Here is a 24892-nt window from a genome sequence, read left to right as displayed (position 1 = left end):
CTTATTAAGCCATGTTTGGTGGATATCCTGTGAGGCCTGCTCTTTTCCAACGGGGGAAGAGTGGTGAATCTGGGGGAGAGGGGATGTGGATGGGAAATAGGAAGGATAGAGGGAAGGGAAACTTCAGTTGGGATGTATTGAAAATACAAAAAGAAAAACAAGATTTTGGGAAGCAAATAAAGCTAGAAATGGATTAAATTCAAACCCTTATTTAAAAATAAAAAGAAATGAATACAGATCAAAAGCCTACCATAAGCCATAAAGTGGAATGCATAAAGAAAAGTATTATAGTAATAGCTGGCATTTTTTCAGTGTTGCTAGGTAACCAGATAAACACATTTTTTTCCTTGTGTACATTTTTCCATCATCCTGCTGTACTATAAAACTAAGACAGAACTTATATAGCATAAGTCAAATATGTAAATTTGAGAAGGAGCTCAAGGTACAGGTTTCTGGTCTCCACACTGTGTGTTTCTTTGAGGCCGGCTTACAGCAGAAAACCCTGGAGAAAATCCACAGCAGACACCCCAGGATAATGGACACTATCAGATTCAAGGTTTAAATGCTGCGGTATCTGGTCCGCAGAGGTGTGGTCCAAGCATCCTAGAGAAAGACATTTTGATCAGCAGAAAAATTTTAGCTTCTCCTGTGGGAAGAACTTAGAAAGAGGGCATTCACTGCCAAAGCACAAGGGCATAGAAGAGGGGCTCAGGACCCTCATGTCCTCCCCAGAGCCCGTATTCACTTCACTTGGGAGATTAGCCCCAGACTTGCGTCACAGATCTGAAGCCAAGGGATTAGCCCAGGTAGAACAGATCAATAATCTTCCAATCTTCATTTTTCATAATGGGAAAGAGAAAATAAACTTGGGTTGAGTATGCATCAGATCTTTACTTTGGAGTGGGTATGCTCAGCAATCAAAAATGGTTTAATTCATAATTGAATACATACATCCATATTTCCATGTTTTATAAGTACTTACTCTGTTATTACCTTGAGCTATTCAGCAAAGCTCTAGCTGCTAGGCAGCACATGGATAAATCAGATACAGTGCAGTGTAGTAGTTTCCAGGGTAGGGATCACACAAAAGATGCTGCACAGGACATAGAGCAGGACCCTGGTCAACACTAGATGGAGATGGTCAAGAATGGCTTCCAGGAGAAGGTGAATCTGAGCCTTGGGCAATTAATATATATTCAAGTAAGGGGGGGAAATTATTCTAGGTTTGCCAGGAGAAAGGGAAAAAACCTAAGCACAGACCCAGAGGTGTAAAAGAATCTGGCATGGAATCCCAGCCAGTGACCAAGCACCTCACCATCTGGAGAGTCTTTCCATGGGGCTCAGCATTTGTTATAGGAAAAGTAATGATGGATTCCTTGAACAAGTTCCCACAGCCTGGATCTCAAATGCAAATGCCTGCAAGGAAGGGTTGGAAAGGGAAGTGATTAACAGTCTGGGTGGAGACTGCTGTGACAGGAGGGATGCCAGCCCCTCCAACGGGGGGGGGGGGGGGGGGTGTCTTCTCAGACCAGCCATCCTCCTGCAGTTGTGTGGGCCTGAAACTGTCAGCTTCTTTCTTTTTCCAGATAGGTGGGAAACCTAGACTTCTAGGAGAAACTGCTTAGTGTTGAAGCATTGGAAATACTCAAAATTGCCTTTTCCCAATTATGCAGCAGGTCACACAAAACTTGTCTGGGAGCCTGGTTCAGTCTGTGGGCTACCATCCTATGGCAAGCAGGAGGGACTAAAGGAGTAACTTTTAAGAGCGAGAAGTAAGGGATGGTAGTTAGAGCCTAGGAGCTCCCTAGGCTCAGCTGTGGGCAGGCTGAGCCTAGGGAGAATCCGACCGTAGTTCATGCCCTTCACGGATGCCAGGGAAGCCTTCTGAGCCTTGGTTTCCTTGGCTGTACAATAAAATGACAATACTGGAGCTCAGGTGAAATCCTCAGTGATATTTAGGGAAATGGGTCCAAGAAGAAAATAATTCCCCTGTAGAAGAACAAAGTGTTATCAACCAGAAAGTCTGGCTGTGGCTACAAGGCCTTTTTTTTTTCACAGGGAATTACCAAGAAGCAAAGAATGAAATTGCTATTACCATAGCCAAGGACTCCAACCAAGGACAGTGTCCCACTAGTGATGCTTTCTTTCTCTACTACTAGTCCATTTTCTGTATGAATAATCCCTCCAAAGAGATGTACTCAGGAGCCAGCACATTCAATATTTTAATGTTGTTTCTCTAACTATCTTAATGTAAACTTTGTTGTTGTCATTCAAATATGTATTATCTGCCTAGCAAAGCATTGTGCCAGAATGACTTTTTTTTTTTTAATTCATAAAACAGATTGTGTCACACCCATGCTTAAAACTAATCAACCACATCCCACTGCTCTTAGAATAAAGTCCAAAGTTCAGCCCAGGGCCCCAAGGCTACACAGGCTCTGGCCTGCCCACTTCTGAACACACCACAGCCTACTCTGTGCCTGGCTCAGAAGGCCCGGCCCTGCGAACCTCCTCAGCTGATTTCATGAGGTGAATTCCTTCCTGCCGGGAATCTAATGTCCCTTCCTAAGAATTTCATCATTCTGGTCCAATTAAAGTATCCAAAAGAGCCCCAACCCATACACACCAAATCCTTCACAGCATTTTCCAGAAAATCACTGTACATATATATACATAGTATATACATACATACATACAGACAGACAGACATGCCTCCTTGTCTATTTCCTGCCTCTCCAAACAAGTTCTCCAGAAGCTATCCAGGTCCTTCACCTCTCTTATTTCCCTGGAGATCCCCTAATTTTTGCACAGTTCTTTTCTCTGAGGGACCCTTGCCAAGAGTAAAATAAAAATACGAGCCCACCCCCAACTGCTCACAGCCTCAGAGCCTCTGCATTCTGCCACCTCCAGTCTTTCCCTGAGCTAGTTCATGGAGAGCCTGACAGAAAAACAACTGGAGAAACAGTAGGGCAAAATGGTGACAAACCCATATTCTGAATGGAAAATGTCAAAGTTCAAACCTCAGCCTGGACACTTGCTAGCTGAGTGACTTCGGGCAAACTTTAAGTCTCTGAACCTATTTATTGATGCATAAAAGATGATATTTACTTCATCAATGGTTGTAAGGGTTAGAAGAATTAATGGGAGTAAAAATGCTTGAAGTGCTAGATACGCAGCAGCTCACTAACACTGCATATTCACTAACTACTGTTTTCAATTACTTCCTGCTTCTGTTCTCTCAGCTTGGTTGACCTATTTCTCTTCTGATCAGACTAATTTCCCAGCAGCAGAGGCTACTTTTGGACACTTGTACAGGTTGGTGCAGGTGCCTACAGAATATTGGTGGAGAACAGAACCATAACAAGGCTATTGATTTCTTTACAGGTTCAAGGAACATAAATCATTTAACTGTTTTGAGCTTCACCTTCCTCGTCTGTAAAACAGGGAAAAGAAAAAGTACCCCCACAAGAGTGGTGTGATGGTAATAAGATGATCTTTGCAAAATAAAACATTGGTAGCTTGGGGGTTGGAGTTATTGGTGAAGGTTAGGGAGCAGGAAGAAGATCCTCACTGACTGTCTGACTAGGCTCGGGGTTGGCTGTCTGTGCAGGTATCACACACAGCAGATGATCACACTGCGACTGGGTCAGTTTGGCCTTTCCTGCTTTCTGCTTCCTGATTGTCACTGACAGCCTCACATGCTTGCTGGAAGCATATCCCTCACAAAGCATTCACCACGCATAAAGGCCAGTTCCATGAAGGTAGACATTCTAGTGTTTAGAATTCTCTCACTCACAGATAGCACATGGCTGAAATGCCCATCACAAGAGAAAAAAATATATAAACATAATGGCAGAAAAATGAAACTACTATTTAAATATCTACTACTACACAAACCACGTTCCAAGAATCCAACTAAATTAAAATAATTCTCCAAGGCCAGTGTTATCACAGGCCAGTGCTCTGAGGCTTCAAGAAGTTTATTTAGCTTTTCCAGGGTTCTACAACTGGTTAGTGGTAGGAAAAAGACTGAAACACGATGAGTCTGGCTTCAAACCCTAGATAATTTTGTTGTCAATGTAGAACTATGCTGGGTCTTTTAAAGTTCTTCAACATCTGGATTAGCACTAGTACCTTATCAGGAGTAGGAAGAATTAGGCCTACATGTGAAATTTTAAGCTACCCTAAGAAGACAACAGCTTCTACAATTGTGACTTTTGGGGGTGGGGGTGGGAGATGGTACTTTAAGAAATAAACCGATCTTTATCTTTCATAAAGTTTCACGGTTAGAATAAACCTTAAGATAAAAGATTTATTCACAAGAAAAATAAAATAATCAATCAGGGAAAAGTACCAACTAGAGCTGGCCAGCCTCTTATTTAACAGAAAGGACTAGATCAGTGGTTCTCAACCTGTGGGTCATGACCCCTTTAGAGGTCAGAAGACCCTTTCATGGGGGTCACCTAAGAAAACACAGATATTTACATTATGATTCATAACAGTAGAAAGTTACAGTTATGAAGTAGCAACAAAAATAATTTAATGGTTGGGGGTCACCACATAAGGACCTGTATTAAAAGGTCACAGTATTAAAAGAAGGTTGAGAACCACTGGACTAGAATTAGAAAATAAGAAGTTTTTGAGGCCCAGTAGTTTCCTCCCAACAGTTTCTACTGCAATACACTCAACTGTTACCTCCCTCAGCTGGAAGGAGTTATCAGCCTGCCACTCTACATCCTAATACCCAGGATCCGCACAGGGCTCTACACGGGCCAGGAGAGGTGCATGGGAACCAACTAGGTCTAATTAGGTCCCAAATAGGGACCCGCCCTCATTTCTCAGTACATCCTGGAGCAAACAGAAGTACAGGGACTGGATGGAGGTAGGAGGGCTGATTATTTGTTTCATTCTCTGGGGACAGTGGCAGAAAAAGGAAGCCACTGCAAAGTCAGACTGCAGTCTCTCCAGCTGTCTACTGATGTGGCGTTAGCACAGAGCTGTCAGAATCCACATCAGCATCAGCTGTTACCTCTCCTGACCTCCTGTAGTCTGTCTACATCTTGTTACCCTACAACATTTCATGTTAATAAACACAGGCAACTCCAGCTGCTCTAGGATGACAGAACATAATTTACAGTTGGCCTTCATTAAGGGGAGAGTCAGAATCATTGTGGCCAAATGGAAAATCCTGGCTGCTGGGGCTTATAAAAAATTCAAATGGCACTTCTCCTTTTATCTGACAATTCTTATTAAGGAGAAGCGCTTCACCCTAAATCAAGCAAACCTTAAATGTAAGGGACATGATTAAAATTCCATATTGCGAGACTAGATCCCAGTGACTTTGCCCAAGAGCTACATCTGTCCCAGTAATCCCTTCTGACTCATGGGATGTCTGAACTCCAAACTCAGCCTGTCTTCCTGGGACATGGTATCCCAGACAAGGAACAGGAACACAGAAATGGCTGCATTATGAAAGAGGTCAGCCCGAGTCACTCTCACTGTCCTGTGTATCCCTAAAGTTTCTGGGGACTCATGTCTCTCTATCCTGCAGTGCCTAACTCTGCTCTCATTAGTTCTTACCTGGAGCACCTTATCAGGTCAGTGAAATTATTCAAAACCTTTGCATTGCGCCCTCTAGCCAAGGGTGAGGGGCACAGTAGTGAACAAATGGACTGGGTCTGCTCTCCATCCACCTGCAGGTTACAATGGTCAGAGGAAGCAAACACAATAGAAACCTTCATGGGAACTGACATAATAGCATGTCATATCTACCATGTAGATCTACACTGGTAATGGTGTAAATGGTAAACACCTTCTGATGTGAGGGAAATGCTTTCCAAGGAAGCACACAAGCCAGCCAAGACCTAATTACAAGGAAGAGTCGGCCACACAGAAAAACTATTCTAGGTAGAGGAAAAGCACTTTCAAGACCAATGGGGTCAGTGAATCTTTTCTTCCCAGGTCCAGACCAAATATATTTTTGGTTTTGCAGGCCACACAGCTTCTGCCTTGGCTGTTGAGGTATAACAATACACTTGCCACAGACAATACAACAATGAGTGGCTGTGGCTGGGTTCCAGTAACACTTTAGTCACAGCCACTAAGTTTCACTTAATTTTCACATGTCATAAAATGTTCTTCTGAATATTCCTCAACATTTGAACCTGTGAAACACTTTCCTAGCTCCCCAGCTCCCAATTACCAAGTCAAACAGGCAAGCACTGGAAAGGAGAGTACAATCTGCCATTCCCTAACCAAGACTGAAGTGAGAAGAACTGGCTGTTTGGAGAATTCTGACTGGATCCCTGCGCATGAATTAAAGTGAGCAAGGACATAAATGACATCACATACCATCTTCTGGGCCAGGGTGCATATGGTGTTATTTATCCTAGGACCAAAGCCACTAGAGGCTTCCATGGTGGGTAAGAAAGTTCCAGTTCTTATGCACACATTTTCTTGCCCTATTCCAATCTTCACATCCCTGCTAAAGATATCTAAGACATTCCCTCTCCAACTTCATAACCATCAACCAAACTGCATCACCAAGTTAAGCCCTTAAGAGGCTACTTACCTAACCTCTTCTCCAATTACATTCACTAAAGTCCCTTGTGACCTGTATGCCATACCCAAATTACATCAGAGGATATATCTAGGAAATCCTTCCTGTTTTAACTACTAGACAAAGCTTCCACTTGTACCCTGAGGCTCATGTGAAATTATCTGCCTCCAGAAAGAAAACGTTTTTCTCCCAGAATCTTCTGTATGTCCCAATATTACTGTGCTTGGAATGTCTTCATCCAATGGCTCTGTTTCCATCCACCTGACACCCCCAAACTTCACTTAGTATATGTCATGGACTCTCTGCTTGTGTAAGCTAAGGCTTAGTTCTTATTGTCCCCTTTTTTCTGGTGTCTTTCTTATAGTAGGAATTCAGTCAGGATTTGGAAATGCAGGAATAAAAGAAGAATATAGAAATGATGTAGTGAGATGGTCAATGGGTAAAGGCGTTTGCTGCCAAACCTAACTACCTAAGTTCGATCCCTGGGATCCCCATAGCAGAAGGCGAGAACTAATTTCTAAAAGTTGTCCTCTGACCTCCATACACATGTCTGTGGATAGTGTACCCACACACAAATACACAAATAAAATAATAGTAATAAGTTATTTAATAGTAGACAAATGACAGCTTAATGAACTTCAGAGCACAGAATCTCATATTCTTATCTGAATATGTATTTGAACAGTTCTACTGAAGTTGTCTAATATCCCTGTATCTCCCACCAAGAGAAAAGACCCTTTCCTGATTCCCCATAAGTGCATGCTTTTCTTTACAGTACAAGTGTCAAGCATAAAATTGACAGAGGTTTTATCAATCCCCAGGCCAGCCACAGCTACATCACCCAACAACTTGTTAGAAATAAAACTCTCCAACTCTTAGTTTCTGCCCCAGGGCTGCTGGAACAGAATGTATGGTTTAGCAAGATCTCCAGTGATTTAGTTACACATTAAAGTTTCAGAAGTGCTATAAGAAGACCTTTAAGGAGATGCTAAAGTTGGTTTTAGACGTCACATTAATTCTGAATGCAATCATGTTAACACCAAAAGGATGTTCAACAGGAATTCTTATGCATGCCAACAAGACATAGAGAAAAAAAAGCACCTTGTTAATTTTAGGTTCACTTGCAGATACATAAATAAGCAGAAAAGCAATATTTTGACCTTTATTAAAAAATTTTAGAAGTGGGGGGTGGGAGAAGGGAGGAGGGGGGATCTGTGGATAGTATGTGGAGTGAGTAGAAAATTTCTTAATAAGGAAAAATGAAAGAAAAAAATTTTAGAAGGAAATTATATTTTTTTTAATTAATATATAACAGTCACAGCAGTGCATGCCAGTAGTTACAGCTTACTCGGGAACCTAAGGCAGAAGGATTGCTTGAGTCCAGGATTGCTGGGCTGTAGTGTGTTATGCCAATCTAGTGTCCACACTGAGCTTGGTAACAACATTGTGACCCCCAATCCTAAGGACCACCAGGTTTCCTGATGAAGTATAAACTGGCAAAATGAAACAAGTAAAAAGTAAATACATAGATGTTCTTAGGAAGTTATAAACCCTGTTATCTCATCTAGAAATTACATTTTCTGTTGGTTTTACTTACTGAAGACTGATCTCAAGTACAAGATGGTAAAGGTCTTGAGATCTGCAAATACAGATCTCCAGACAGCTATCAGTCTCGTGTGAACATAGGACCATCTTCCCAGTGCTCTAAGATGAACTCAACACAACTCTTCTAGATGCCCACAAAGGGAAACGCATTCAACACTTTCCTTATCTTGAAGTTAAGGTTGGGTAACCTTGAAGAACACCATCACCCTTGTTCCCAGTCCCATCCTAATGGTATACTTCATGGAGTACTTTTAGTAGCTGCTGGAAGGAGCTGGAATTTGGAGCTTGGTAACAGGTTTTAAATCCTGGCTGTATCATGCGTTTGGTACAATCAGATGTCCTCTCTGTGTCAGTGTCGCATGCTGACAACAGGCAGAACTTATTAGGACTAAACTAATTGGTGCCTATGAAACCCACAGTGCGTGGCCGTGCACAACAGTTCTGTATTCTGATGTGTGTGTGTTTCAGCCCGTTTGGGTTAAATCTTAAAACTGAACTGATCCAACTTCTCACTGCATAGAAGAAAAAAGAGAAGTTCTAGGATAAGAATGACTCTGCCCAAAGCATACAATTGTTGAGGGCAGAGGCACAGTCAGATGCTCAAAAAAACCCTTGACTCCTGAGAGAGACCGTGTTCAAACTCAGTAGCCACAGGCGGCTTTCTGCAGATTGAAAATGACAAGACAGACAGCAAGCCAGACTTGCTTTGACAAACGTGGCCCTCCTGTTGCCTCACTGCCTACTCAGTGTTCACAAGGCTGGGGCACCTTCACAAATTCCCTTCCTCTACCCACCTCTATACAATTCGAATAACTGATGACTCATACCACCTGAAACTCCAGAGCCAGTAATGAATCACACCAACTCTTGCTCATTTGATGGATTCTCTACCAGCAGACCACCTAGGGGTTTTAAGTCCAAGCTTCCCAGAGGAGGTGAACTTTCTCACCCATCCATCTCTGATGGGAGCCATTAAGCTGACATCACCATTTTCCACACTTCATAAAGGAGTGCTAACATCTGGAAATGGAAACCACCTGCCAGAGCTTGGACCAAGATCACCATATCACTCAATGGCAGGGAAACTCGGGGGCAGGTAAAATGAGAAAGAGATATCTTGAATGTCAACAAGGCCAAAGATGAATAATATGGGGCTGAATGTGTAGACAAAAAAGGCTCTCATCAGAAGGACTGGACTTAAATCCCAGCCCTGCCACTTTCTAATTGGAATGGCAATTAACCTCTCTGAACTTCAGCAGAACACAGTATATTAAAAGAATTGGTTTTAGAGTCAAGAGGTCTCAAGTTCAAATCCTGGCTCTCTTGCATACGTATTATGTCACTTGTGGTGTTGTGGTTCCTCTTGATGAACTGAGATTTTCTTTTTTTTATAGTATGATAAATTTAATACTACATTTGTATCAATATACAAAGTATTTCAAACAGGAGTAGGAATATGTGTACAATACAACAAATATAGTTTTGTATTTATATCAATATACAAATTATCTTAAATAGGAATATAATAATAGTTTACATTTGTATCAATATACAAGAATCCATAATCTACAAGACAAAGACATTGCACTCTAAGAAAAGAAAAAATACTTGGATACTAGTAATCCTAGTGCTCAGAAAGTGGAAGCAGGATCTTGCCCTTGAGGTGAAACAAGGCTACAAAGGAAAGCTCTGTCTCAAAACAAGGAAGAGAGCCTACTGCACAGAATGATAGGGCTCAAGGAGATACTATGCAAAATATCATAGTGCCTGACATCTGTGTATGAAAAAGAAAGATTAACTGCAACCTAAACAAGAAGATGGGCTCAGCCTCTCTAGACTGTCTGGGGAAAGTTGAACACAGCAGACTTGACAGGGCAATTCTTAGTCCCCAGAGAAGGAGACCCTCTATAACCATTAGTGGCCTTCCCTCACCCCACACACTCACCTCCTTCAGCCAGAGGAGCTTTGGGGCCTGCATCTCCACAGACATCACACCACCCACATACTGAAGGACACCATGCTTGGTCTTGTTGATTCTCTGAACCTGGCTGACTGCTCGGTGGTCCAGCCACATAATAACGTTTCGGTAGGAATCCCCTAGAAGACATGAGAGAAATGTGCATAGATTTGTCTTGTTTCCTTTCTACTTCAAAGGAACAATGATGGATTCCGGGCAAAGCACTACACAATTTCAACAGTGATTCACGTGTCAAGAATGAACAAAGCAGGAGTGGGGGACATGACTCAGTGGGTAAAGGCACTTGCCACCAAGCCTGACAACTGAGTTTGATCCCTGAAACCCACATACTAGGAGCAAATCAACTCCTGCAGGTTGTCTTCTGACCTCCACACCTGTGTCACAAGTATCCCCCCACACACGGACACATGTACACATACACTAAATAAATAAGTGAATGAAAAATGAATTAATGAATTTAATTTAAAGTGAAAGTACCCAGCAAGGCTGTGAGGACCCTACATCCAGGGTCCTTCAATGTCATTATAGCAGTGTCTTCCTTGACCACAACTGCAGGATTAGAAGTCATCCATATGCACAAACCCACATTCATGGACACACACACAGAAATAATATTTTTAATTCAATATTAAAACTGTTTGAGATCTGTCAGTCAATTACATTACCACTCACTCTCTTCCAACTTCTGCCCTTCCTTTCCCAACCCTCTTGTTGAGAAACGAGCCTATGAAATAGGGCTAAGGTGATACTTTGTCTTGGTCATGGACACCTTTACATATGGACAAATATTTTACAGTTACACAAGGGCATTTATATGCTTCTATGTTTAGTTTTCCCAGTCAGCTGAATTAAAATGAGCTCATTTCAGGGTGTTTTTCTCATTCTCTTGGTTGGTTTGGTGGAGTGGAAAGCACATTAGTTCTGAATGGGAGTGCTGACTCAAGTTGCAAAGGGAGACATAGTCTATTCATTCAGCCCCCTGGCTTCAGGACCCACATCTCTGCAATGGGGATGCCAATGCCTTACCTAACTAAGAGCACAGAGAGACTGACTGAATCCATCATGTGTTAACCAGGAGACAATGCACAGCAAGCCACACCTAGTTCCTTTGTTCCTGGCTGGTCCAGGGGGTATTCATGAAGAGCAACTGAAAGCCAGTTGGAGAAGGAGTCTATAGCCTTCCTGCCCTAACTCTCTCTGATGTACACCTGAGTAGCTAGCTGCCCCTTCCTTTCTTCCTGCCTTCTATGAATTCATGACAGAATGAATGATGGGCAAGCCTTCTTCCTCTTATCATCTCTGATGTCTCCTGTTATATTTTGTAATAAACACTGTGTCCAAAAGTAAGCTGGGGAAGGAAACGATTTGTTTGACTTACATGTCCTGATCACAGTCAATCACTAAAGTAAGTCAGGGCAAGAACTCAAGACGTAGCAGGGGCAGGAACTATGGAGGAATGCTGTTTACTGGCCTCCTCTCCAAGGCTTGCTCAGCTACCTTTCTCATACCTTCCAATTCACCTGCCCAGGGGTGGCATTGTCCTTAGTGAGCTAGGTCCTCCCACATCAATCAACAATTAAGAAAATGCCACACAGACACGTCTACAGGCCAAACTAATGGAGGCACTGTGTCAATTGAAGTTCTCACTTCCAAGTGACCCTAGATTGTGTCAAGTTGACCAACACTAAGGAGCACACCTCCCAGGGTTCACTGTGGAGAAATCAGCATGAGCATCTTGTATATTATCAGTATAACACCACCGAGACCCGGCGATGATATGGGACAGCCAGTCACACATACTAATTTAGTAATGAAACAGCTATAGAACTACGTATCTTGCTAGGAACAGGTGTTTTTGTGTCTAAGCACCACCTACTGTGTTGGTCAGTTCACACATATCATCTCACTTAATCTGCAGAACAACCCTCCACTGCGGTCATTGTCCCGAGCTTGCAATGGCAGCTAAGACTCTATTGTTGAAGATGTTGCCAGACGGCAGCTGGGAAATCCATGAGGTGTGCTGTGAACCCAGACCTGTGCAGGGAACAGGCCAACTGGGAAAGGGAAGGCATGAGACCCGGATGTGACAACATGACTAGATGTGCTAGTGGGGAGATTTTAGAAGTCCGATACAGCCTGGCCGCACTGCAGATGTGCACACATAGAGTGGTAACACAAACTCAGAATGGTCATGTGGGAAAGGCCTATATTGGAGAGAATTTTTTTTCTTAAAAAATGACATCTACCTTAAAATATGGCTAAATTTCTTTTTTATCCTAAAAAGTGGGTATCGAAAGCCTATTATGTTATCATTTCATTTTTCTGTATCCTGAAAATAATTTTTAGCTAAATATAATCAACCTAGGAAGGTTTCTAAAGGAATTACAAAGTAAAGATCATTCATTGGTTTCCCAGACTGGAAAAACTTAAAATGTCACATAGCTTTCAACAACAACAAAAAAAAAAATACAAAATAAAACAAAGACCGAGCACAAGAACATTAAAAGGCATTTTTCATAAGTAGCAAAATGGTTCTCCTGTGTAACAGAACTACTTCAAAGTCTGATTCTTAGACCAAGCTACACATGTCACCTGGATGACAGTCAGGGCCTACCCAGAACCACCGATGCTTCCACATGTGCGCAGGTGCACAGGCATGCTGGGTGTGGTTTAAATGTGTGGTGTGCAGAACTGCGATGAGATAGAAATGCCAGGAGTCAAACTTCCCACCGAGGTAACAAGGAACAGCAGCTGCTGCTACTCTACCAGCTTCTACAGTCAGAGCGACAAGCTGAAAACTGAATACGGATTGTAATTCACTTTTCATTGCTTCTACACACCAGGCACAGTGAGGGTGCCGGTGCTCTGTCCCTCTCAGAAAAGGCCATGGGAACACAGAAGGGCAGCTGAGAGGAGTCTCCCCTGAGCTGAGTCTGGGGCTGCACACACAGACAAGCTTTATTTAACTCGGAAAATGCCTGGTCCCTGCTCAGCCACGGTAAGGGAAAGAGAGGGAAAGGGCACAGCAGGAACAGCACAGAGAGCAAAACACAGACCGGGAAACACAAGGTATTTTAAAGAAATTTGAGGACGTTCCAGAAGGTAGATCTGGAGTTACAGAGCCACCTTAGAAAGCAGAGAATTCATCCTCACAGACTACTTGTGCATTTAAAAATTTGAACAATTCACTCAAGATGTAGTATATTCCCAGCATACAGTAATTCATCATCATCATCAACATCATCATCATCATAATAATAACAATAATAATACAATATGAACAAAACCATCTAAACATTAGATGACTGTTGCACACAACCCAGGTCCAAACTCCCTTCACAATCTACAGTTATCACCACTGGGCACTCCCTTCCCAAAACTTCACTAAGGGGACAGTTAGGCTTGGGTACAGAGCTAGGTGTCTGCACGAGGAGAAAGAACAAGCACCTGGCTGACCTCCAAAGCAAGAAGAACGTCTTCAAAAGTCAAATACTGGGCCTATTTTCCCACAGTGACACTAACTGCTCTTAAACCGCTTTCCTTAGTTTGTGTTAGCTTTTCATATTTGGGTTAGCATCTACAGACAGCCACACTTTTGCCAGTCTTGTGGGTTTGGCTTTAATGATTTTCAGGGTGATCTGCCTGATATGCATAATCACTTGGTCCAACCAAATCTTCTTCCCCACCATGCAAGTGGAAAAAAGGTTTTCAAAAAACTTTAAAACCACCTTTAAAATCCTAATTTCATTTTCGAGCACAATATAATCCACCTCAGATAAAAAATCTAACCTTAGTATAATCTGTAGGAAGCCAAGAAGGTGATGAGGGGTTGCGTCAGCTGGATGCAATTGAAGAATGGGTCTATTTTAATATTTTAGGTAGAAGGCCGTCATCACTTCACAGAGTTGCCACTGAGCTCTGCTTTGAATGGAGTGCTTTTAACAAGTCTGTCCGCAGTGCAAAGCAGGACGGGGAGCAGAGAGATGCACACAGGAGCAGCTTTAAGAAGGAGCTGTGGCTTCCACTGCAAATGTCACTTCTAATATTTTTACTGTCCATTCACTTGTACCCAGAAACTCCACAGACAGAAATACTAGGGAAACTAAGACTGATAAAGCCTGTGATGGTTAGTGTTAATCATGAACTTGAAAAATTCAGAAGTCCATGGGAGATGGGTCTCTGAGCTTGCCAGTGAGGGATTTCCTTCATTGGGTTAGTGGGAAGATCCACCCTGAATGTGGGCAGGTCCATCTCAAGGGGTGGGCCCTGAAGTGAATGAGAGGGGCTGAAAGAGTGAAGCTTGTATATACACTTGTTGTCTTGTCTTCTGACTGCAGATCTAAAGTAATCAGCTGTTTCAGGCTCCTGCGGCCAAGACTTCCCTAGCTCCATGTAATGTTGAACTGTACACGAAAGTAAACCTTCTCACCCTTAGATGACCTCTGGTGGAATATTTCATTGTCAAAACAAAACAAATATAAAGTTCCACCTCAAGCCAACTTCATACACATTTGGGGAGATAAACCTCATGAATAGTAACTTGTGAAAAGATGTCGAGTTGACAATAATACCCCAGTCAGAATTACAAGCAAAATTTATTTTTTAGTAGATCAGACAGTATGGATTCCTTAAAATTTAGGATTCTTGGCCCTTAAAGTCCTAAACCCTCCTGCAGTAGCCTGAAGAGGAAGGGACAAGAGCAGTCCTACCTTCATGGTTCACTGGTAAGGGATGAAACTGTTTATCCAACACAACCAAAGAACACGTGGCATCAAACCCAAGTCCTCGGATTCGGTGTACATCAATCCCTTGAACAACTTTCTGTTTTAAAAGCAAGCAAACAAAACATGAATTACAACATGGGCTCTTAAAACCTTGAAGAAAAGTTACTACTAGAAGGAAATGAAAGCAAAAATATTAAAATTACCTAAAACATGTCATGAAAAAGTTTAGTATCACTATCTAATTTAAAATAATTCTCCATCATGTAATGCTGTGTGTCCAAAAGACAGAGTGGGGATTCCACCAGCAGCACCCCACAACTGTCACCTTAAATGAAATGTGCTGACAGGGAAAGCACATTACTCCTGAAAGAAGCCAAACTTTCAGGTTCCCATCATGGAAAGCTTTATAGCTGGGGCTAGAGAAATGACTCAGAGGTTAAGAACACTTTCTGCTCACAGGATTGAGTTCCCAGCACCCACACGGTGGCTCATAATCAACAGTCCCAAGAGACCTGACTCATCTTTTGACCTCTGCAAGCACCAGGGATGTACCTGGTACATTCAGGGAAAACATCCATATACATAAAATAAAATTTTGGGAATTCTTGTTTTGAAAATGTTATACTTGGGTTGAAGATGAAGGTCAGTGGTAGAGTGCCTGCATCCAATACATCAGGGCCTGAATTCAAGCCCCAATACAGAAAAACCAAAAAGGAAGTTTTATGATGAAGCAAACTGAAACCTTTGATCCATGACATCATAAAAATGTCTGTGATTTTACAGCAATCTTTGACTTTCTAAAAAGAGTTTAATATCACTAAAATACTAAAAGAACCTATAAATTAATAAGAAAAAGACAAGCAATCCAATTGAAAATGATATAAAGCAAAGGTCAAAGTGTATGAAGTTTTCCAATTGTACTACAATTAATCAATGCAAATAAAATAGCAATCTTTGCTTCTTACATTCGTGAAAACACTAATGGTTAGTTGTATATAGCAGTGGCTCCACCCCTCTTAAAGCATCTATGAACAGGTAATGGTTAATCAAATTCATTTAGTCACACAAAAGAAGGAGGCAAAGGAACAAAGGGAGCAGAAGAGCACAGGACAGTAGAAGAAGGACTAGCTGGGAAGAGGAAGGGATCCACAGAGGCGGGATGGAGTGATATGATCAAAACACATTACACAGATGTGTGAAAATGTCACAATAAAACCCATTGTTGTCTATAATTAATATACACCAACTAATTTTTTAAAGAAATTTAGAAGTAATCCTTCTTGAACATTATTATAGCAAAGTAATTACTGGGCACAAATTTGTAAAGTAATTTGACAGTACCTATTAAAATATACTCATAACTATTGGCCCAGCAATATCACTTTTGGGAATATATCTTAGAAAATTATGACCTTCAGTAAACAAAGTCATATATAATATGGCTACTTGCTAACAATATATTTAAAAACCCAATAAATGATTTTTTAAGTAAATTATGCTGTGTTTATATAATAGAAAACAGAAACTAAAAGAGACACAAAGAAGAAATTTCTGGGCATAGTGTTATGACAGGGTTAGCAGATCTTCCTAGGAAAATAAAATATAATACTGGATAAAATCATCAGTCATGACCATTTGAAGGCCATGGAAATTGATCAAAGCTATATAATAAATTGAGAAGCATATTTTTGGGAAAACAAAATTTATGCTTAAAAGATAGAAAATTAAATTTTAACTCCAGTTCTAAGTACTTTCTCTGGGGAAATTTATGAAACATTTAAGGAGGAACCCTTACCAATGTCAGACATTTAGAACAGATCACAGAGGAAAGCATGTCCAGCAAATCCTACAGGGTCAGCATTGCATTAATGTCAGTTAGAAATGCATTAAAAGGAGCACTACAGAAGAGTATTTGTTACAAACATAAGTACAAAAACAGCAAAATACTAGCAAACCAAATCTTACACCACGTAACACTGACATCCATGTGTAATTACCCAAAATTTGCAAGGACAACTTAATAATCATTAATTAATGTAAGACACATGTTAACAGAATACAGCACAAACCTGAAATTATAACCTCAAAACACTCCAAAACCCTCCTCCAAAACAAAACATCAGCAACAAATGAATCAAAAACTAAAAGAATAGAATTTATACAAACAAGAGCAAAACATCAAAAAAACTCAGGGCTAATATCATAACTGATAGTAAGATTCATTATTGCCCCCAATAGACACAAAGTAAGGACATTTCCATCAGCACTTCTACCCAACCTGTGCTAGCATTCAGGGCCAGTAAAATAAGGGAAGAATAGCAAATTAAAGGAATACAAATTATATATATATATATATATATATATATATATATATATATATATATATATAAAGCTAAAAGTATTTCTTTGCCAATGACACGATTTCACATGCTGCAAATACTAATATGTGTGTGTGTATATGTGTGTGTATACACACACACACACACATATATATACTTTTTAAAAAATTACTACAGGGGGCCTGCGGAGATGGGTTAAGAGCAATTTCTGCTCTTGTAGAGGACCTGAGTTCAGTTCCAAACATTGACATTGGTGTGACTTACAACTGCTAGTAACTCCAGCTCCGGGGAGATTTGATGCCTCTGGCTTCCAAGGGCACATGCACTCATGTGAACAACATACACACACACACAAACACAAACACACACACACAAATTTAAAAATAAAATCTTTAAAAAGCTACTAAAACTAATAAGTAAATCTAATAAGACCACAAGATTGAAGGTTAAAAAATAAAAACCAATGGTATTTCTACACAGTAGCAATTAACGTATCAAAAATAAAATTAAGAAAATAATCTCATTAATAACAACATAAAAGTATTCAAGATCAAGGTTGAAGGTCTGATTTATATCAGACTCCCCCAAGACTCAAAGCATCTCAGAAGGAGGGGCAGAAAGAATGTAAGATGAGGATGAGTGCTATGGAATGATGTCCTTGGATATGACATGGCTATGACACCCATGAAGTCATAGCCCTTTGGGTTCCTGTACAAGACAGAGCCTATCAATATGCTCATGAGACCCCACCCACCCCAAGGTGCTAGCAATTGGTTGCTGCTGGAAGAGAAGGAGTCATTTTTCAAGGGGTGGTGCTGGTAGGTTGCTCATTCTCAGCTCTGGGAAGTGGCCCCACACCCATTCCCATGCACACAGGACCAACTGAACTCAGGGGATTATGAAGAAGTAGAGGAGGAGGAGGAGGAGGAGGAGAAGGAGGAGGAGGAAGGAAGGAAGGAAGGAAGGAAGGAAGGGAGGGAGGGAGGGAGGGAGGGAGGGAGGGAGGGAGGGAGGAAGGAAGGAAGGAAGGAAGGAAGGAAGGAAGGAAGGAAGGAAGGAAGGAAGGAAGGAATAATTAAGATGAAAGGAGGAAATATTTGGGGGATTTAGATGGAGTGGAATGGGTGTATTTGGGTTGGATCTGATCAAAACACATTGTGTAATGGGTTTGAAAGAAAATGGTGCCTAACTGGAGTGGCACTATTAGGAGGTGTGGCCTTGTTGGAGATGTGTCACTGTGGGGGAGGGCTTTGAGGTCTCTTTAGCTCAAGCTTCCCTAGGAGTGACAGTTAGTCAAATTCCTGTTGCCTGCAAGATGTAGCACACCCAGCTCCAGCACCACATCTGCCTGCATACTGCCATGCTCTCCATCATGATGATAATGGACTGAACCTCTGAAACTGTAAGTGAGCCACCCCAATTAAATGTTTTCTTTGTAAGAGTTGCTGTGGTCATGGTGTCTCTTCACAGCACTAGAAAACCCTAACTAAGACACACTGTAGACATATAGGAAATTGTCAAATAATACAAAATATTCCTTAATACAAAAAGAAGTTCAAGGTCTATACCCTGAGAGAACAGAACACTGCTACAAAGGGTACATATAAAGAAGCAAGCCATGCTCAGAAAATTTGACATTGTTAAAATGACAATCTCTTCAAATTAATTTACAGATCCTATGTCAAATATTAAAGAAATATGGGGAAAATAGAACTTCCAAGAACTGCAGGCACAAATGCAAAATATGACCACTTTGGAAAAAGTTGATTATGATTTTCATCTGTATTCCCCCTAATGGTTAATGATGTCGGACATCTTTACAAAAATTTGTACCTTAATTAGGGACAGAATAATGAAAAAAACCGACATCAATGTGAGTGACTTGTTAAAGAGATTGGCAGATAGTCAACATAATTGTAGAGGCCCTGAGGGCATTTCAAAAGCCTCAGAGCCAACACTCCTGTAACAAGCTCAGAGACACCGATTGCCAAATCTATTTCAGAGATCATGCCCAGAGCACTCTCTTTGGGCTGGGTGCTCACAACTACCTCAGGATCCCATTCCCTCTTTTCATGAACAAAGGGCTCCATGGCAATTGCAGCTGTGGTTCAAACAGTCCCCGGTTAGTGGCCTGTGGTGACTATATCATACCAATGTTTTTCTTTTGGGCCACCAACCAGAGCTCAAATCATGACATGGATACTTATTACTTTTGAATGCTCAGCCTTAGCTTAGCTCTTATTTTAATAAGAGCTCTCTTTATCTGTAATTTGCTTTTCTTTTTACATTTCTTTCCTTCCTTCCTTCTTTTTTTCCTTCCTTCTTCCTTCCTTCCATCTGCCTCCTTTCCTGCTTCTCAAGTCTGCCTGGCAGTTGCCTGGCTTCTGGCCCAGGTGTGTCCCTCTCTTTCTCCCTCTTCTCTCCTCCACCTTCTCTCTGCCTAGATTTCTCCTCCTACTTCTTCTCTCTGCCCATCAGTCCCGCCTAACCCTCTATGCCTGGCTATTGGCCGCTCAGGTTTTTTTATTAGACCAATCAGGTGCCTTAGGCAGGCAAGGTGAAACAGTAACACATTTTTACTTAATTCAACAAATGCAGCATAAACAAATGTAACATACCTTTACACAGTTAAAGTAATATTCTGTAGCATAAACAAATTTAACACATCTTTGTCCAGTTAAAATAATGTTGTGCTGGTTCTGCTGGCACACAAGATGCACTGATATTTCAAAGGACAGCCTGGGAACTGGGCAGAAGTTTGTCACAGTTTCAATATCCTCTCAAAAAAATGCCTAATGGAGCTCTGGACAGGGGCTGCAGCAAGGCTGAAGAAAGGTGGAACCAGGAATGGCCTATGACCAGCCAATTTATTAAGAACAAGACTTCCTGAGACTTAGGGGCCCATTCCTCTGGTGATATATTGTGTACCCCAATAAACTTATCTGGGGATCAGAGGATAGAGCCAGCCACTAAATTAGACATAGAGGTCAGGCAGTGGTGGCACACACCTTTAATCCTAGCACTTAAGATCTCATGCCTTTGCTACCAAGTATTTGGGAAGCACACATGCCTTTAATCCCAGCACCAAGAAGGAAGGAAGATGGCAGGGCACAGAAAGATATATAAGGTGTGAGTAAACAGGAAGTCTCTCTCTTGAGACTGAGGATTTCATTGAGGGAAGAACTTGTGGCTTGCTCTGCTTCTCTGATCTTTCAGCTTTCACCCTAATATCTGGCTCTGGGTTTTGTTTATCAGTAAGACCTGTTAAGATTCATGTTACACATTCCTGATCACATTAAGTTTGAGCTTTCAGACTTGACATCTATACTGCAGGGCTCAGGACTTGCTTGCTTTGATCCAGTTACTCTTCTATTTCCCCTTTATGGAATTAGAATGTTTACCTTGTGTCTGCCACACCATTGTATCTTGGAAGCAATAGAATCTGGCTTTTGTTTTCCTTTTAATTTGTTTTATTCCTTTGTTTTATTAATGCCCTCAGCTGAGTTTGCCTTGAGCCAAAGATGAGACCTTGGTTGTGGATTTTTAAAATTTATTTCCTGTATGTTTGTGAATTCAGATCTCCACACTTGTACAACGAGCACTTTATCTACTAAGCCATCTCCCCAGCCTCCCCGGACTTGGAGTTTTAAATTCATCTTAAAATGTAGAACTTGGCCCTGCTGGGACTGTTAGACTTGCGATCTAGGATCCCATTTCTTAGTATTTAATATGCACCACAAAAGAGCAACATATAATTAGTACAGATTTCCAACAAAAGCAGTATTCTATTTTTGAAGTAATATGAGCAACATATTCTCAAATGTTGCAATATATGAAGCATCAACTATGCCATGTGCATTATTTAGTCCCTTGCATTTAATCCTTACAAAGCGCACTAAAGGAAAAACTTAATATATTATACATTTGTGGTTACATGGGGCATCCACCAATGACAAGCCAGGCCTAAAGTCTCCCTGTTGTGTGGCTCTGCTGGCCTCTGTGCCCAGAGTGCACATCAGTGGGCTCACTTATGTCCCAGAGCCTGCAGTTAGTCAAAAGAGGAAGTTTGAGAAAATATGAGTGACTCGATGAAAGCCCAGAGCAGGCACCATGGGACATGGTATCCAACAGCCAGCCACATCTTGGTCTCAACTTTACCACTTTTGCACTGATATCGGTCTTTCTGAGTCTTGGTTTCCTGGAAATGAGGGAACCACGTAGGGAAGACTACAGGCTGTGGGGGCTTTCAGTACCACAGAACCAGAGCGCCTCCACGGAAAAGCAGAGAGCCTACCCAACACCGCGTTAATTGTATCTCCTTAAGGTGTTTTAGGCTCCAAGTACAGCATGTTCTCTGATATGAACACAGATACAAATGATAGGCAAAGAAGACACAACAGCAAACTGCAGACCCAAATCTTTGTGTGGATTTATGAGGGTAGCGTTCTACCAAGACCAAAGATAATGTCTTCTCAATTTATTTTATAAATTCCCCGAAGCCTATGGTGCTCTGGGTTCAAATCACAGCTTTTCAGTGGTAAAATTTCCACATCTCCACTTCTATAAGGGGCCATTCACAGGAACTGATAAAATAACGGTGTTATACATTAAGTCCAACTTAGCTAGCCTTACAAGGATATACCTTACAAGCATACCTCTCCACACCAGGGGACACCCTCTTCCCCACTTTCCCCTCCTAGCCTATCCCAGAGAGCTGCTTTCAGAGTCGCATTACCACCAGGCCTCTGGGACTCAGCCATGAGCTCTTATTTATAGTCTTGTTAGTGGGGGAAGAATGAGTAGTAAAGTCACTCCAGAAATCTGGCAGAAAGAGATTTCCCTTGCTAGAGACAAATCACGTCGTTCTTCTAAAGAATTTCCAGGGACCAGGTTTGCTGAAGCTTTATTGGGGAAACCGATCCCTGCCTAACTACTGTCAACTTGCAGCTCTGGAGCAGCAAACAAGAATTTGGGGGAAGGGACTGTGCATCTTTTGTCCTTACTATGGGCATGGCTTCAATCCTGCATGTGGTTTAAATCAGCAAGCTCTGCCATATTGGGTGTAGCTATGGCACTCCCAAGAAGCCCCCAGCACACACACTGAGAAATGGGAGGATGCAGGTCAAGTTTTATACTCAGCTCTGTTGAGAGCAAGGGTCAAAGCCTTGGGGCATCATGGACAGAATCCAGCTCATAGTGGAGGTCCAGGGGGCTGGTACTGCACTGTCTCAAATATGGATTTGAATGTCTTTGTCAGTTGCACAGGCATGCATAAAGTTACGTAATCCCAGATACCCTGGGGTCCCATCATCCCATTAGCTGCAAAACCCACACACTCACTCAGTTGGTCCTCGGAAAGCACAATCAAGTCCTTCTAGGTCAGGCTGTGTTCATACAGATATTTGGGAGACAATGGAGAGCAAAGTATTTTTTTCTTTAATTCTTGCTCTTTGGGAGATGACATTTTAGCATAGGTCAGTGTTTCTCAACTTTCTTAATGCTGTAACCCTTTAATATAGTTCGTCATGTTGTGATGACCTTCATCCATAAAATTATTTTTGTTGCTACTTCATAACTGTAATTTTGCTATTGTTATGATTCATAATGTAAATATCTGTGTTTTCCAATGATCCTAGGCGACCCTTATAAGAGGGTCATTCGTTCCCCCAAAGGGGTTGTGAGCCGCTGGCATAGGTAAATAGCCAATGAGTCAAATGGTAGTGTGTAGGTATAATATACCCCCTGATTAGTCAAGCTGATTGGTGAAAAGGATCCTAAGTGCCAGAGGAAGGGAAGGTAGTTTTCAAAATGGGGAGTCTGGAGGAAGGACTTTCAAGAATAAGCAACTGACCCGGTTTAAATCCAGGCAGTGTTCTTAGCAGGGATGCAGCCAAGGGGGAGGTTCTGAGTCAGGAACAGTGTTTCTCTATATATGTTCCAGTGCTCAACAAAGAGTATAGCATACAGTTGGTGCTCCATAAATATTTTCAGACTAAATAAAATAACAATATCTGGGGCTAAGGAAATGGTTCAGTTGGTAATGTGCTTGCCTTACAAGCAGGAGAACCGGAGTTTGATCCCCAGTACCCATGTCAAGAAGTTGGCTCTTTGCTTTCAATCCTAGTGCTGGGGGTGGAGACAAGAGGATCATTGGGGCTCAATGGCCAGACAGCATCGCTTACTAGACGAGCTCAGGCCCCAGGGATACTCTTGTTTCAAAAAGCAAGGTGCAGGTGCATGGCTCCTTAGGAATGACATTCCAGGATGTCTTCCAGCTTTTACACACACCCATGCACACCTGTATACACACACTATGCACACTGCACACAAATGTGTACCCCTACGAACATATGCACATCATATACACAAATGCACATACACAGATATAAATATAAATTTCAAAAAAGAACAACATTCAACAAATGGCCATTAGCCACATGATTCTTCCAGCTTATCTTCTTGTTCTCAGTGGAGATTCAGTAATCTAAAAACTTGTGATATCCTTATCTCCTTGGAATGATATAGATTTGTGGACCCTTTAAGATCAGGGACTGTGTGTGTCTCCTAGGACTTCCATGTTTCCAGAGAATGTTTTAGGTGTGCTGGATACTGGCCCAACAAAGGCATGTCGATTTTAACGACCCACATTTTCCCCATGAGCAACAGCCAGGTAAAGGCACTACCATGCAGTGCTTACACTAGCCAACAAGGTGAGATCCAGGCCCCCCACACAGCAGCAACCTAAAACAACTCTGACTCCAAGCAGAAGTCACAGGGATGGGCTGAGGCTGGAGAAAGGGAGGGGTGAGGCCCTCAAGGCCTTGCTCTGAGTCGTCTTAGACCCCTTGCTGCTTCTGAACTACTTCAAAGCCCTCTTTTTTGCATCTTTAAAAGAAGAAAAACTGTTGACAAATATTGTTATAAGGAGAAAATGAAGTGATGGGCACACAATATTGAGCACGGCATCTAGAACATGATTAATAACCAAGGAATGCAAGCTGCCATCATCATCATCACCACCTTGTCATTATTACTGTTACTTTTATTGTTACTAATTCAACTAAGGGAAGAAATTAATCTCCCACGACATGACAGAAAAAAAAAAAAAACAGAGAAAATGAAGTTCACAACTGTTCTCAAGATCTCTGCTTCCTGGAGTCAGTGAGAAAGCATAAACAGGCCAGAGTAGAAGGGATGCCAGTCCTTGACCTAGATCAGTGGTCCTCAACCTATGGTTCATGACCCTTAGGGTGGTCAAATATCAGATATCCTGCATAGCAGATATTTACGTTATAATTTATAACAGTAGCAAACTTACAGTTATGAAGTAGCAACTGAATAATTTTATGGTTGGGGGTCTCACAACATGAGGAACTGTATTAAAGGGTCACAGCATTAGGAAACTGGAGAACCACCGGCCTAGACCGATGCTTTTCAAAGTCTTCCACAGGAGCCCTAACCAGAGGAAAGGGGTGAATATTCCCAAGAGGTACCATCCTTTGCACTTGAGCTTCTAACAGTTTGTCTCAGAAATCCACTCGCCCAGCTCTGCTCACTGTGTTCTCACCACCACAGGCAACAATGATTGCTTAACCCTTGGCGCTGCTGGGACCTTTGGTATGCCTTAATTCATTTCATCGTCACAACAACCTTATCAAGCTGGGGACCCTTATTAACCTTCTTTTAT

General features: G+C 41.7%; 1 protein-coding gene across 11 annotated transcripts in view; it reads right to left on the bottom strand.

Annotated features, from left to right (window-relative positions):
- Positions 1-24892, bottom strand: part of Fggy (FGGY carbohydrate kinase domain containing) — a 404303-nt gene that overhangs the window by 347545 nt on the left and 31866 nt on the right. For all 11 annotated transcript variants that reach the window (XM_076564517.1, XM_076564520.1, XM_015992861.3 and 8 more), the window contains exons 3-4: positions 14852-14963; positions 10110-10261 (exon numbers count right to left, since the gene is read on the bottom strand). In XM_076564517.1, the coding sequence (XP_076420632.1) occupies positions 10110-10261; positions 14852-14963 (264 nt within the window). The remainder of the gene's footprint in view (positions 1-10109; positions 10262-14851; positions 14964-24892) is intronic.

This window comes from Peromyscus maniculatus, chromosome 2 (genome assembly GCF_049852395.1).
Source record: "Peromyscus maniculatus bairdii isolate BWxNUB_F1_BW_parent chromosome 2, HU_Pman_BW_mat_3.1, whole genome shotgun sequence".
Classification (NCBI taxonomy): domain Eukaryota; kingdom Metazoa; phylum Chordata; class Mammalia; order Rodentia; family Cricetidae; genus Peromyscus; species Peromyscus maniculatus.
Note: the sequence above shows the minus strand (reverse complement) of the source record. Positions and strands in the feature narration are given on the sequence as shown.